Here is a 17,310-nt window from a genome sequence, read left to right on the forward strand (position 1 = left end):
GTTTTGTTTGAATGTCTGGTATTCTGACTTATTGTCTCTTTTGTCTCACAAAAAAAGTCATTATAAAATGTTGCTTTATTTCTATGCCTCCCCCTATTGAAATACTTTACCCAACCAGTCCCCAGTTGCGGTGATGAGACAATGCCTCATTAGCTTAGTTTTTTAGTGCGATTTGTCTGTTTATGGATTATTATGGTTATTGCGTTTGTTTTGATGCAATTGTAGTACGCATTTAAGATATTTCAGTTTCATACGCAAATATGATGTGTTTTGTATAGTGTGGTGCAAAATAAAAATCATTCGCAACAATTTATGATAATTGATAATATCGTGTTTGTTGCTTAAGTCTTTTGTTTTCAAGTTTCCACAAATTAGCAAAATGGTAGAGGCAATTAAACCATTTTGCAAAATGATAAACGTTCCTTAAGAGTTGTAATGTAGAAAACTTGCAAAGAAAATATGCTACATGCGATGGAGTTGTAACATATCGGACCACGTAGAGCATAAATGTTTTTAAACAGGATAAAATTGTCCTATAATTTAAAGCTGTCGTTCTGTATACACGGACGAAAAAGACTGTTTTTCATATGTTTTGGTGTAAAAATTACATGTTTGGAACTAAAAATTTTAGCACACTATTTTTGGTGCAAGCATATAATGTTCATAAATTAGCATAGCATGTTTGCAACATATATGTTAATAAGTTAGAACATATTATGTTTGGGACATAACATTTTTTTAAATGTGGATGGAAAACATATATAAATTTAGATATTGCCTATAAATATAAATGTGTTTAGAAAGAGAGACCGAGAGATTATGCTGCAAGTAAAAAAATGGAAGTAACCAATTGGGGCTTTAGAAATATATACACACAAAGAAAATGTCATTAAAAGTTTTTTTCCACCTGTGTATGCCTAAGGTGAAACGTAATATGTTTGAACAATGGTTAGGTTAGGTTAGGTGGCAGCCCGATGTATCAGGCTCACTTAGACTATTCAGTCCAATGTGATACCACATTGGTGAACTTCTCTCTTATCACTGAGTGCTGCCCGATTCCATGTTAAGCTCAATGACAAGGGACCTCCTTTTTATAGCCGAGTCCGAACGGCGTTCAACATTGCAGTGAAACCACTTAGAGAAGCTTTGAAACACTCAGAAATGTCACCAGCATTACTGAGGTGAGATAATCCACCGCTGAAAAACTTGTTGGTGTTCGGTCGAAGCAGGAATCGAACCCACGACCTTGTGTATGCAAGGCGGACATGCTAACCATTGCACCACGGTGGCTCCCGTGTTTGAACAATATAAACATCAGTTTGCTTGGACCTATCCTGAAAATATATATATGCTTGAAGCTGAATATGTTAGGGATACAGAAACGATTTGTAATACACTTGATCCGTTGTAATACATTTAATCCAAGTAGAGTTTTGAGTTGCCGATTTTTTGAACTTCCCACTAATTTTACACTTTCATATCCTGCGTATTAATTTTTAAAATTAATGCAATCGGCCACTCACAACTCCGAGGCATCACACAGAAAAAAATTCCGTAGTAATACTAATTCTTAATTTAACTTATTTGTTTACAAAAAATTATTTGTTTGTAGTTAAATTTTTTATTTTTTTCGAAATTTTCCACAACTTAATTAAATCTTCTTTTTTTAAGTATGTCTCTACCATTTTATGAATTAAGTGTGGGTATAAAGTTCAATGACTGCACCCAGAGAAAGAATATGATCACCTCAAACATGTTTCAAGAGCAAAATGTTATTTTTGAATATTTTGTACTCAACAAATTACTTACAAATTATGTTATTGAGAACACAAATTATTTGTTGCCTTCTGATGGTAACGATTGCTAACAACTCTTTTGTAATAATGGTTATTAAAAATACAAATTAGTTTGTTGCAGGAAAATTAACAAATTTTGTTATAGGTTTTCCAACAAAAGTTATTGGTTCTCAAACTTATTTTAAAACCATTTATCAATAAAACAGATTACTGTTTTTCTGTGTAGTTACAATCGTATGTAATTTCAAAATGCACTCAAAACAAGTAAGTAAAATCTAAAGTCGGGCGGGGCCGACTATATTATACCCTTGCCAACAATGTACTAAGTTATAACCAGACAAGTATATACGGCCGTAAGTTCGGCCAGGCCGAATCTTAAATATGTACCCTCCTCCATGGATTGGGTAGAAACTTCTACGAAAGACTGTCATCCACAATCGAATTGATTGGTTTGTGGTATCTTAAAACTTCTTAACATCTTTTTCTAAATTGAGAGTTTTTCCATGCGTGGTATATATATTAGACAAAAAATGTATGTATAGGTAAGTCAACAAATAATTAAGAATCGATACGTAGAGAGCCAGAATTGAAATATGGGGGGTCGCTTATATGGGGGCTATATACAATTATGAACTTGATATGTACCAATTTTTGTGTGATTTGGGATCGATGGCTATATATAACTATATCTGAGGGCTATATATAACTATAGACCTATATGGACCTAGTTAGGCATGGTTGTTAACGGGAGCCACCGTGAGAGCCACCGTGGTGCAATGGTTAGCATGCCCGCCTTGCATACACAAGGTCGTGGGTTCGATTCCTGCTTCGACCGAACACCAAAAAGTTTTTCAGCGGTGGATTATCCCACCTCAGTAATGCTGGTGACATTTCAGAGCGTTTCAAAGCTTATCTAAGTGGTTTCACTGCAATGTGGAACGCCGTTCGGACTCGGCTATAAAAAGGAGGTCCCTTGTCATTGAGCTTAACATGGAATCGGACAGCACTCAGTGATAAGAGAGAAGTTCACCAATGTGGTATCACAATGGACTGAATAGCCTAAGTGAGCCTGATACATCGGGCTGCCACCTAACCTAACTTAACCTAACCTAACGGCCATATACTAGCACAATGTACCAAATTTCATCTGACACGGATGAAATTTGTTCCTCCAAGAGGCTCCAAAACCAAATCTCGGGATCGGTATATGATTATGGACGGATATGGACCACTTTTGGCATGGTTGTTAAATATCATAGACTACCACCAAGTACCAAATTTCCACTATATCGGATGAATTTTGCTTCTCCAAAAGACACCGGAGGTCATATCTGGGGATCGGTTTAAATAGGGGCTATATATAATTAGGGACTGATATGAACCAATTCCTGCATGATTGTTGGATACCATATACTAACACCATGTACCAAATTTCAGCTGGATCGGATGAAATTTGTTTCTCTTAGAGGCTCCGCAAGCCAAATCGGGGGATCGGTTTATATCGGGGCTATATATACTTATTGACCGTTGTGGACCAATTTTTGTATGGTTGTTAGAGACCATATACTAACACTATGTACGAAATTTCAGCCGAATTGGATGAAATTTGCTTCTCTTAGAAGATCTGCAAGCCAAATTTGGGGGTCCGTTTATATGGGGGCTATGCGTAAAAGTGGACCGATATGGCCCATTTGCAATACCGTTCGACCTAGATCAATAACAACTACTTGTGCCAAGTTTCAAGTCGATAGCTTGTTTCGTTCGGAAGTCAGCGTGATTTCAACAGACGAACGGACGGACGGACATGCTCAGATCGACTCAGAATTTCACCACGACCCAGAATATATACACCCTCAAAAAAAATCGCTTCTTTAACATATGTTCCAAACATATTTTGCAGGAAGCACATATATTATTGGATACTGCCGAAACATTAATATGTTTGTTTTATGTGAACATATTATATGTTTGGAAGCATTTTGAGCCCAAAAATATGATTTGCTTGGAAGAATTTTTCCCAAAGACGATTGTGCTCATTACCTAACATATTCGTAATTTTCACTTTCACGAAATATTTTAGCTCTTGGCACCTTTTTCTGTAATACAAATAATGTTGAAGAAATTATTCACTTTTATAATTTTTTTTAATTTTACTCTCAAGGCGAAAACATATGCTGTTTGTTTTTCAAATGTCTATTCTCCTGGTTCCGAATGTCTATTCTCTTTATTCAAATTAAATAATATTTAGACTTAAGCATATCAAATTTTTGGCCTTATCATAAAACAGTTTACCGCAACAACATACAAGCGGTTTCACAGAAATTGTTCTCTTTTGATTCTTTCGCTGTGTTATGTTATCTTTTGTCAACTCTTCCGGTTTCCATCTCTATTTCTTTCTCTATACTCTCTCTGTCGCTTTGAATAAAATATCACAACATATGTATGTTTAGTTGAAATTTGTAAATGTATATATGTTTGCATTCACACATATGATTTTTATGAAACATTCATGCCCCAAACATAATATATTCTAACATATTAATATAGATGTCCCAAACATTTAGTGTTACTTTAGGAACATTACATGTTTGCACTTAAATATATTGTTTTAAAATTGTGCCCGAAACACATTTTGTTTATATCGGAACATATGAAAAACATATTTTTCTAACAGTGTATACTTTATGGGGTCTTAGAGCAATATATCGATGTGTTACAAACAGAATGACAAAGTTAATATACCCCCATCATATGGTGGAGGGTATAAAAATGAATAGGTAAAATAGAAATACTCAATGATAAGCCTTTCACTTATTCCTGAAAAACAACCCAGAGTTTTCAGATAATATAAAGATCATTCTCGAACAGTAATTATGTAAGGATGATTAATAAGAATACATGAACAAATTCTTCTCTAGTTTACATTAAAAAACAATCTAATCAGAACTTCATGGTTGGTGCTGCGACATAAAGCCTTAGCATAGCATCATTCACCTCACGAATGGTGCTATCAATGGAAATGAATGGCGACTATGGTAACATTACAATTGAAAGGTAAATTGGATTTACTCTGCCAAATGGTTGCTTAGTTATAAGTAGATGGGTTCCTCTGTCTGTCAGATATTTTACTGGTCAGGTTAGGGCACATGAACCGTAACCAATATTGGCCAATCTTAAGTGATTCTATTTTTGATTTTTCGCTTTTTCATTCATATCCTCATTCACTGACGTCAACAACGACGATGATACAGCAGATGGTCCGATGATATTGAATGCAATGGTTCCTCTATAACTAACGGAAGTTAATATTGCGTATGACGACCAACCATACATAGCATGAATTCAAATGCGAAAGATTTACATTCCAAGAAAATGAGGCAAAAATTATGTTTTCTACAACATTTCAACAACAGTTATGGGTAAACAGATGAGCAAGATTTTACCATCCATCTTCAGTTCTGTTACTGCACGTAACATAATCATCATGATGGTGACCATAGTGATCTCTTTGAAATTGAACATACGCTTTTGGCACAAGATGGTTTCAATGGTGATACCATTGATGTATACAGCTAGAGCTCATATGCACTACGCATTCCATTCATATCGACATTCATTCATTCATTACGCCAAACTCCAGAGAGTAAAACGTGAACAGTAATAATTCGACGAACCCGAAAGATTGTTATGACAATGTAGCGTTCTGCATCAGCTACGTGGGGTTCTATTGCATCTATTATTATCATTTACTGTTCTATTTTGTCTTTTTCCATTTACATTATGCTGGCTAAAATTCTGGGTGTTTTCTTTCAACAGGTCTATTTGCGTACTTTTCCAGTAAAAAAAAAAACTCAAGTTAAAATGTTTAAGTATGTAAGAATGAATTTTACTCTCTTTGCTAAAATTATGTCAAATTCTTTTTGGAATTTTATTTCAATAGGTCTATTTGCGTACTTTTCCTGTAAAAAAAACTCTAGTTAAAATATCAAGTGAGTAAGAGTGAATTTTACTTTCTTTGCTAAAATTTTGTTAAATTCTTTTTGGAGTAAATGAATGATGACTTCCAGTAAAAATTTGTCATAATTATTAAAAATTATCGGGTACTAAACCCGACTATACTGTACCCTACCCTGTAGTCTTTTCCAAAAATTACATTTTATAGGACAGGGGACCCTTTATATGTTTAATCCTCTAATGCCCAATCCCGCCTTCAGGCGGGCTTCCTTAAATCAGGAAGCTTTTCAAAAAAAAACACACCTTATGTTAATGCAACAAAAATGGGTAAAATTAAAAGAATTCTTAGTTAAAACTGATCTAGAGGCTTTGCAGCATATACTGAATTTACCGTATAAATTTCTCTTGTTTCGTCTTCTTGATTTTGTATCGTTAACATTTAATATTTAATCAGCTGGCAAAAAATTTAGGCATTAGAGGGTTAAATCACCATAACTGAAGGGAATACCGTAAGGCGAATATATGGTATCTTAAGCGACACAGATATAAGCAAAATAATAATTATTCCCTCCCAAACGAAATTTTAGGAAAACAACCATTTCTGTAAATTCTTATGATAAAAGTTAACAAAATTTGAAAACAATTTAGTAAAGGTTAATTTTAAAAAGTTTTTATTTGGAATTTCGGGATAATTTCATCTTTCCTTCATATCTCACTCAAAAAATAAACGACACACCAGGAAGAAAAATTTTAATTTTGGAAAATTGTAACTAAGCTTCATTACAAATGCATACATTACAAAAATAAATAAATGTTTTTCGAGCAATAAAAAAACTTATTACATATAATTAATTCTTTCCCCTTGTTAAATAAAATTTCGTAGTTCAAAGGAAGGTTATGTTAGGTATGTTTGACAACCCATTATTTTAGGCTCCCTTAGACTAATCAGTCCACACAGAAAAAACATAAACTGTTTTATAGGAAGAATTAACTAGCTCGTGCGAAAATTGAACTAAAATTCGCTTCACATTTCCAATTCACGAAATTAGACCCTTTCATAGAAGAAAAAGTTAAATAAAAGTAAAGAAACAAATCTTTGGCGCCAAATCATGACCATTTTAACCATAAAGTAGTTCATTCTTACCATTTTGGGAATCGTATGAAAATGTTCTTCTGGTTTAGTTCATATTGATCTAATGTGTATGGTCATTGATCTTTATACTCAGGTTTAGTTCTTAAAATATTTTAGACGTACTTAATAAAAGGAAAATTTCATTGGATTGTGGAAATAATAAAATTTAACTACAAACAAATAATTTTTTTTACAATACAAATAAGTTAAAATTAGCGTTAGTTAAACTACTTTTTTCGGTGCATTGTGATACCACAAGCGGCGAATTTCTCTCTTACCAATGAGTGCTGCCCGATGCTATATTTAGCTCAATGATAACGTACCTCCTTTTTATAGCCAAGTCCGAACGGCATTTTCCCTATACGGTGAAACCACTTAGAGAAGCTTTGAAACACTCAGAAAGGTCACCAGCATTACTGAGAGGGGAACATGTACCGCTGAAAAACTTTTTAGTCCCTCCACCATAGGATGGGGAGTATATTAACTTTGTCATTCCGTTTGTAACATATCGAAATATTGCTCTAAGATCCCATAAAGTATATGGGGCGTGGTGATTCAGAGTCGATCTAAGCATGTCCGTCCGTCTGTTGAAATCACGCTAACTTCCGAACGAAACAACCTATCGACGTGAAACTTGGCATAAGTAGTTCTTATTGATGTAGGTCGGATGGTATTGCAAATGGGCCATATTGGATCACTTTTACGTATAGCCTCCATATAAACCGACCCGCAGATGTGGCTTGCGGAACCTTTTAGAGATGCCAATTTCATCCGATCTGGTTGAAATTTAGTACGTCGTGTTTTTATATGGTCTCTAACAAGTATGCAAAAATTGGTCCATATCGGTCCATAAATATATATAATCCCCATATAAACCGATCCCCAATTTGACCCCCGGAGCCTCTTGGAGGTGAAAAAATTCATCCGATTCGGTTGAAATTTGGTATGTGGTGTACGTATATAGTATCTAACAACCATGCCAAGATTGGTCCATATCGGTCCATAATCACTTATAGCACCCATATAAACCGATCCCCAGATTAGGTTTTGGAGCCTCTTGGAGGAGCCAATTTCATCCGATTTAGTTGAGATTTGGTACATTTTGCTAGTATATGGCCGCTAACAACCATGCCTAACTAGGTCCATATCGGTCTATAGTTATATATAGCACTCAGGTAAACGGATCCCCAATCACACAAAAATTTGTACATATCGACTCATAATTGTATATTTTTGCATGGGTGTTTGAGGCCATATATTAACACCACGTCCCAAATTTCAACTGAATCAGATGAATTGTGGTCTTCCAAGAGGCTCCGGAGGTCAAATCTGGTGATCGGTTTATATGGGGGCTATATATAATTATGGACCGATGTGGACCACTTTTTGCATGGTGATTAGAGACCATATATTAACACCACGTACCAAATTTCAACTGAATCAGATGAATTTTGGTCTTCCAAGAGGCTCGGGAGGTCAAATCTGGTGATCGGTTTATATGGGGGCTATATATAATTATGGACCGATGTGGACCAATTTTTGCATGGTGATTAGAGACCATATATTAACACCATGTACCAAATTTCAGCTGAATCAGATGAATTTTGGTCTTCCAAGAGGCTCCGGAGGTCAAATCTGGTGATCGGTTTATATGGGGGCTATATATAATTATGGACCGATGTGGACCAATTTTTGCATCGTCATTAGAGACCATATATTAACACCATGTACCAAATTTCAGCCGAATCGGATGAAATTTGCTTCTCTTAGAGGATTCGCAAGCCAAATTTGGGGGTCCGTTTATATGGGGGCTATACGTAAAAGTGGACCGATATGGCCCATTTGCAATACCATACGACCTACATCAATAACAACTACTTGTGCAAAGTTTCAAGTCGATAGCTTGTTTCGTTCGGAAGTTTGCGTGATTTCAACAGACGGACGGACGGATATGCTTTGAATTTAACCACGACCCAGAATATATATACTTTATGGGGTCTTAGAGCAATATTTCGATGTGTTATAAACGGAATGACAAAGTTAATATACCCCCATCCTATGGTGGAGGGTATAAAAATTGTTCTACAAATAATGTAGAGCCTTTATGTTGGACCATCAGATTTAGCTACTGGAATCGTATCATTTGAAACAATATTCTTGAGAGAGTGTGTTTCATCAGCTTAAATTCTATATATTTTCAATAACTCCCCTACAAGAGGAAACTATTATATATGATTCATGGTGTTGGGTATTTACGTTGTTTAAACTATAACTATAAGTGAACTAAATCACGACTATGAGCAGTTGGCCCTTTTCGTTCTTGGCCTCTTTATATAAATGTTTCGACATGCCTATTCAATACATGTCATGCCAACCTCCAGTTTGATTATAATCATTTTTAACTAACTTAATTACACCTTATACAAATTTAAGTTAAATGTTACCAAAACGCAATTACATTGACTAAAACAAACAAATCAAAATTAATTACAATATTGCGCTTCATCCAAATGCTAACATAATATGAGTTAATCGAATAATTATAAACAAACAAACCTGGGCCACTAACAGCAACACATTTACCAGACAGCTGGTGGCATTGAAACGAATCCGTTGAAATCCAAATGTTTTATACCGGAATTTTATTAACATTTTGCTTTGCCAGTATTCCCAGAAAACGGTTTGAATTCAATTGGATCCTGAAATGAAAGAATCAAATATCAATTTCTTTTAAATTAAATCAGTTAAAATATATTGAATCATTAAGACATTGTAAGCACAGACATAGACACTTAATGTAATTAATACAATTTATTTTATGAATGCAGAAGTTAATTGAAACTAATAGAAGCCTAACATTGGTTAGGAATTCATAACAATAATACAAATATTGTAGGAATAATATACGAAATAGAATTGAAACCCCAACATGAGAATTTAAAGAAATTTTAAAAAAGAGTACCCCCTAAGTTTTACGAAACCAAGACACAAATGTTGGAAGACATCATTATTTTGCTTTTATGAACACAATCCAAATGTGACTGTCACTATGATTTATTTTAAAACTTTTACATAAGAAATTGATTAAAAAAAATTATTTACAAACAATTTCACGGAATCGTAAAATAGTTAAAATTAGGAGATGTTATTTTGATTTTATTTTTCTTAAAATCAAGATAAGATAAAGATAATTCTAGTCAACTCAAAAAAGACACCAGGGATGAATATCTACTCTAAAACAAAAGTGAACCCTCAAGAGCACTAAAGACATTTTATTTTAGGTAATGAAACTCATTATGTTTTAGTTATAATTTCTCCAATATGAGATGAAATTTCCTTGACGTTAATAATTTTTTTTAATTGGTCCATATCGGAGCTTCCTGGAAGTGCACATTTCATACGATATGCTTGCGGGGTATGAAAATACTTTTCTCTTCTCGAAATTGTTCTATAACCCATCAAATTGATTATTACATTAATTAAAGAATATAAACAACATTAACTTCATGTAATTACAGACTTGCAAATAAGTATGGGGTAAAAGTTTTATTTTGTACAGTACAAAGTTCAAAGAAGCAAATTATTTGGCATGATGATTTCTATGGATATGAGTATTTCCTTGCAATAAATATTGCTGGCAAAGTCAAACCAAATAAATTTCCAATTTTAAATGCCTGTTCGATCCATCATTCAAATAAAACAATTTATTTTCAAGTTAGAAAAAATTTAACATATTTAAAATCTACTAATTGTAATTTATCTCAACTTTCTGCTACAAACCGCAATAAGGTCAAGTTATAATATCTTTGAGTATATCAGAAAGATATTTTCTAGATTCCTAAATCCCACAAAATAATTCAGAATTTTCTAAAATTTGAATTAGATAATCGATTTTATGCACATTATGCTGGCGGACCCTGTTAGAGGAGCAAATTTCATCCGATCCGGACTATGCAAACATTGCATGGTTGTCTATGCAATCATTGGTTCATATGGTCCATAATTATATACTGAACCCATAAAATCCGACCCCCCGATTTGGAGTGCGGAGCCTCTGGGGAAAGTCTATGACCTTTATAATTATATATAGTCCCAGATAATCCGACCCCCAAATTTAACTTCTAACTCTCTAATTACCACGCAAATATTCACAGAATTTTTTTTGTTTTTAATTGAAATTTCTTCAATGACAGAAATGATAGTACACAGAAAAAATATCACCAAAATATTTCCAATTAAAAAGTTGGTTGAAGTTGAACATTTTTTTCAATTAATAAATCAATTGATACAATTAACTTTTTAATCAAGATAGAAACCTTAAGTTAATTAAGTCAATGATTGAAAATTTTTAGTTAAAAAATTAATTGATACAATTAACATTTTCATCAAACTCGGAACACTAAGTCAATAAACAATGTGATGGATTTTTGTTATTTTTAACTATAAATTTTGTTTCAAAAAAATTTCTTTTTTTATCAAACTAAAAACACTTAGTCAGTGAAGAACTTAAATGAAAATAGTTACGTTTTTATAAAAAAAAAATTGAATATCGCAACCAACATCAATAAAATTTTTGATTGAATCAATTAAAAATTTATTGAAAGTTGCCAATGAAATCAATAAATTTTTAATCAAGAATTTTTTAATGTCCAATTAAAACTGTGATTGATACTATCATTTTCGTAATTGAAGACATTTAAATTAAAAAACTAATTGGATCAATTAATTTCGTGATTGAATCAGAAAAAAAATGTTTGTGTGTATCAATCACCAAAGTCAATTATTGTTCCAATTGAAACATTAATTGATATAATTATCTTTTGTGATTGATTTTTGTTTCAATTAAAGATTTTTTTGAACCAATTATTTAAATATTTTTTAAAAAATAAATTAAAATTTTAATTGAAAAATTGTTTGTGATATTTATACCCTTCATCACTACTGTGGTACAGGGTATAATAAGTTTGTGCATTTGTATGTAACGCCAAGAAGGAAAAGTCTGAGACCCTTCGTTTAGTATACCGATCGTCCTAGAATTAAATTCTGAGTCGATTTAGTGATGTCCGTCTGTCTGTATATGTAATTTTGTGTGCAAAATACAGCACGCAGTTTAAATCTGATCGTCCTCAAATTTGGCACAGTGGTTTACATTGGCTCAAAGACAATCGCTATCGATTTTTAAAAAAAATCAGTTCAGATTTAGATATAGCTGCCATATATATTTATCACCGATCTGGTCATAATTGACGTATTTATAAACGTATTTTCTCAAATTTTCGGGCAGCCAAATATTTTGGGGCTTTCGTAAGATATGCAAAATATCAGCCACATCTGATTTTTTTATTCTGATTTGCTTCAAATTTTGCACAAGGAGTACGTTTAATAGCATCATTATGTATACCAAATTTCGGTTCAGATTTAGATGAAATCGGTTCAGATTTAGATATAGCTCCCATATATATTTTTTGTCTGATTTTTACCTATATGGCAAAAAAGCCAGAGTTTTATTCTGATTTGCTTCAAATTTTGCACAAGGAGTACGTTTAATAGTATTGTTAATAGTGCTGAATTTGGTTGAAATCGGTTCAGATTTAGATATAGCTCCCATATATATCTTTTGTCCGATTTGCACTTATATGGCTTCAAAAGCCACAGTTTTGCCCTGAGTTGCTTCAAATTTTGTATAAGGAGTACGTTTAATAGTATCGTTAAGTGTGCCAAATTTGGTTGAAATCGGTTCAGATTTAGATATAGCTCCCATATATATCTTTCGCCCGATTTACACCCATATGATCACGGAGGCCAAACTTATTATCCCATTATTATTCTAACTATGCATGTCAAATTTGGTCAAAATCGGTTCATATTTAGATATAGCTCCCATATATATACGCCAGAGTAGGGTAAATATGGTAGAATGTTTCATATTTTAGACCCATTTTCGATGGGAATTTCCTCCAATTGACTCGATAGTTTGCACAGAGAATACAATTAATATGCTATTTAAGTGTGCCATCTTGATCTAATATGGCCAAAATACCCACATTTTACACAAAATTCTGTGATGATTTCCCCATATCGTAGTCATATTCTACGCACTGTAATGCCAAACTTTCCACAGAATGGTCGAATTTTAAATAAAGCTCCGACTTGTGGAAATATCACCCGAATTGGCCAAATAATATATCACAACCCACAATGTACACCCAGAGAAGGAATATGATCACCTCAAAAATGTTTCAAGAGCAAAATATTATTTTTGGATGGTGACCATGTAACATGTTTGTCGCAAAAATATTGTTTTTTCTGCAAACATAACATGCTGTCCGAAAACAGATACATAATTTCCGAGAAAATAACATGGTTGCATTGAACATGTTACATGGTCACCATCCAAAAATAACATTTTGCTCTTGAAATATGTTTGAGGTGATCATATTCCTTCTCTGGGTGTACCACATATCTTGGCGAGATTTGACCACTATCCTTGTAAAATCGCCACTGCTGAGTAGCAAAAATTTTAAATATTACTCAAATTGTCCTATATCTCGAATACATATGTATATGTTTCATTCCAGGGTGTTAGCCGATTTAATTTTTAATGCTAGCGATTTTGTAGAAGTACAAAAAATTGTCTCCAAATCGTTTCAGATATAAATATTTGTATATAGGAATATACATTTTGATAATAACTCCCAACAAATTTGAAGAAGTTGAACAAGTTGACAAACGTTGGTCTACATAATGGTGAAGGGTATAATATAGTCGGCCCCGCCCGACTTTAGACTTTACTTACTCGTTTTTTCTGTGTTGGTTCATATAGATTTGTAATTATCTATAGACTTCTTTATAAAGGGTGATTCTTTTGAGGTTAGGATTTTCATGCATTAGAATTTGACAGATCACGTGGGATTTCAGACATGGTGTCAAAGAGAAAGATGCTCAGTATGCTTTGACATTTCATCATGAATAGACTTACTAACGAGCAACGCTTGCAAATCATTGAATTTTATTACCAAAATCAGTGGCAGAAAATCCGCTTTTTTATCGACAAATTTTGTTCAGCGATGAGGCTCATTTCTGGTTGAATGGCTACGTAAATAAGCAAAATTGCCGCATTTGGAGTGAAGAGCAACCAGAAGCCGTTCAAGAACTGCCCATGCATCCCGAAAAATGCACTGTTTGGTGTGGTTTGTACGCTGGTGGAGTCATTGGACCGTATTTTTTCAAAGATGCTGTTGGACGCAACGTTACGGTGAATGGCGATCGCTATCGTTCGATGCTAACAAACTTTTTGTTGCCAAAAATGGAAGAACTGAACTTGGTTGACATGTGGTTTCAACAAGATGGCGCTACATGCCACACAGCTCGCGATTCTATGGCCATTTTGAGGGAAAACTTCGGAGAACAATTCATCTCAAGAAATGGACCGGTAAGTTGGCCACCAAGATCATGCGATTTGACGCCTTTAGACTATTTTTTGTGGGGCTACGTCAAGTCTAAAGTCTACAGAAATAAGCCAGCAACTATTCCAGCTTTGGAAGACAACATTTCCGAAGAAATTCGGGCTATTCCGGCCGAAATGCTCGAAAAAGTTGCCCAAAATTGGACTTTCCGAATGGACCACCTAAGACGCAGCCGCGGTCAACATTTAAATGAAATTATCTTCAAAAAGTAAATGTCATGGACCAATCTAACGTTTCAAATAAAGAAACGATGAGATTTTGCAAATTTTATGCGTTTTTTTAAAAAAAAAAGTTATCAAGCTCTTAACAAATCACCCTTTATATACCGATTTAGAATTGATTTGTCTTATATAGATATTTAATCTGCCTTTTAGTGTCTAACATATAACATACTCTATATGGACTAACCTACAATTTAGAAGACACCTTTAAGATGCTTAAAGATACATTGTCATCGGCAAGTGTTACCACGACCCAAGTAATTCGTTTGTGGATGACATCCTTTACTATAACTTTCTACGTAAGATTCGGCCTGGCCGAACTTATGGTCGAGAGCCACCGTGGTGCAATGGTTAGCATGCCCGCCTTGCTTACACAAGGTCGTGGGTTCGATTACTGCTTCGACTGAACACCAAAAGTTTTTTAGCAGTGGATTATCCCACCTCAGTAATGCATTTATGAGGGTTTCAAAGCTTCTCTAAGTGGTTTTACTGCAATGAGGAACGCCGTTCGGACTCGGCTATAAAAAGGAGGTCCCTTGTCATTGAATTTAACATGGAATCGGGCAGCACTCAGTAATAATAGAGAAGTTCACCAATGGACTGAATAGTCTAAGTGAGCCTGATACATGGACTGCCACCTAACCTAACCTACGGTCGTGCACGCAAAGAAAAAAAACGTTTGGAAAACGTGTACCGAAAACGTTTTTCTTTTGTTAGAGTTTTTTGCATTGCTTCGAAAATTTTAAACTTTTATCACAAAAAAAATCGTTTGTTACAAAATTTTTATTTTTTCAATAAAAAAAGTTATTTTTGAAATAACAACACAGTCCATTTCGTTTATATCAAACACTGTTCTTTTCGGACTTAAGGTCTTTAATAAGACACATTTTACAGTTCAAAATTTAATATAGTACAATGTAATGTTGAACATTTTTTCGGCATCTTCCGAATATATCTGGAATATATGTAAAAAAACAAAAGCAAAAAAAAAAAAAACTTTGGCCGAAGCAGGGATCGAACCCACGACCCTTGGCATGAGAGTCGGACGTAGCTACCACTGCTCCACGGTGCCAAACTAAATGTTTGTTTCTGTTAAATAAACTTTGTTTATTCGGTTCGTGGGCGCCGCAAGCTATGCTATATAAATATAACTTATATGGATATTTATCTATTGATGACCATAACAGGTACATAGCTCAGTGGTTAGTGTGTTGGCTTACAATGTGCATGGTCCGCGGTTCGATTCTCCGTCCAGGCGAAAGGTAAAAAAAAATTTTAAAAATTTATAAAATCGTATAATTTCTTCTACATTGTTGGTATTACAGGAAAAGGTGTTAAGAACTAAAAATCCTCGTGGATGTGAGAAAGATGTGAGGGACAATGCAATTAGCAAGAAAATAATGTTTTTTTTTGTTTTGAGCTAGTCTTTATGAAATTGTTTTTACATCCTGGAAAAGAATAAACGTTTATCACAAAAAGTATATACTTTTCTTCCAAATACACTTCCTTACAGCGAAAAGCAAATGAGAAACGAACTTTGTTTGTCTAAAATTTCGTTTGGGAGGAAAGAATTATTTTTTTGCGTGTGTATACTTGGTTTGTTTTTCAGTCTAGATTCATATCATTCTTCTGGAAAGAAAACAGTCATTACCCTTTATTAATGTTAAAAATGAACATGAAACCATATCAAATAAACCGTTAAACTTGTCGACTCACTCACACACATAGGCATACACCTGATTTTACGGCCATACATAGAAACGTATATAAATAATAATGAAGCAGCAACCCAGCGGCGTAAATCGAGAGCACTTACGATTTAAAGCATTCACGGAGCCCTTATTTTAGAGGCAATACTCATACGGTTAGGTCTCACAACATAATCCCTTTTGTAAGACATCTCACTTCTTTACAAAAAAAGTTGATACTCATTCGTCAACGATTGCTTAAACAAGGCTTTACAAGAGGTCTTTGTTTGTTAAGATCGCTATCCCTTTTCTCATACCACACTTGTCGAGGCCTTTTGAAATGGCTTATCTGAGAGATGAGTTTGAAGACACATTTTTGAAGAACTCTTCATAGGCCTTGTTTGGTATTTTGAATTACAATGTGTATTTGGAAATATGCAAAATAAAACAGGTTTTAAAACAGCAACTCATCTTTAATTTACGAAACCTTTAAAAAGCCTTTATGCCGTAAGTCAATTCATAAATTTTTCGACAACGAGTCGAAAAAAATGGAACGGCTTTAAAAAAAAACAACTCATGTTCTCCTTTATGCCATCCTTCAATCCAAGAGACATTTGATAAGCCCTTATGCCGTAAACAAATTAGTAATCGTAAGTTAAAAAAATAATATTGAAGAACTTTAAGCAACGCGTGTTGCTTAATTTTGTTTTGTGATTTCGATCAAGCCAGTCGGGTGTTTTGTTTAAAGTGTTAATAGTGTCTGAAAACGCCATGTTAAGTTTGAAAACAAAAATATGTGTTAAATACATATATTTTTGCGAATATTTTATTACTATTATTGAGCTACATTATTTATTTATTTTTGTATTATTTATTTAGAGAAAATTTATGAATACTATTCTAGATTCACTCAGTCAATCTGGGGACAAGTTAAAGAAATTCCAGTTGTTAAGAAGAAGGCGAAAATTCCAAATATCATACGAAAAGGTGGTAATTGTATATAGTAACAAGTATAAACGGCCTTAAGTTCGGCCAGGCCGAATCTTATGTGCC

At 33.9% G+C, this 17,310-nt stretch overlaps 1 protein-coding gene across 3 annotated transcripts in view; it reads right to left on the bottom strand.

Moving 5' to 3' along the window:
- Positions 1-17,310, bottom strand: part of LOC142233761 (uncharacterized) — a 175,365-nt gene that overhangs the window by 23,506 nt on the left and 134,549 nt on the right. For all 3 annotated transcript variants that reach the window (XM_075304787.1, XM_075304788.1, XM_075304786.1), the window contains exon 2: positions 9,439-9,581. In XM_075304787.1, the coding sequence (XP_075160902.1) occupies positions 9,439-9,534 (96 nt within the window). In that variant the 5' untranslated portion in view covers positions 9,535-9,581. The remainder of the gene's footprint in view (positions 1-9,438; positions 9,582-17,310) is intronic.

The sequence above is a fragment of the Haematobia irritans genome, chromosome 4 (genome assembly GCF_050003625.1).
Source record: "Haematobia irritans isolate KBUSLIRL chromosome 4, ASM5000362v1, whole genome shotgun sequence".
NCBI lineage: Eukaryota > Metazoa > Arthropoda > Insecta > Diptera > Muscidae > Haematobia > Haematobia irritans.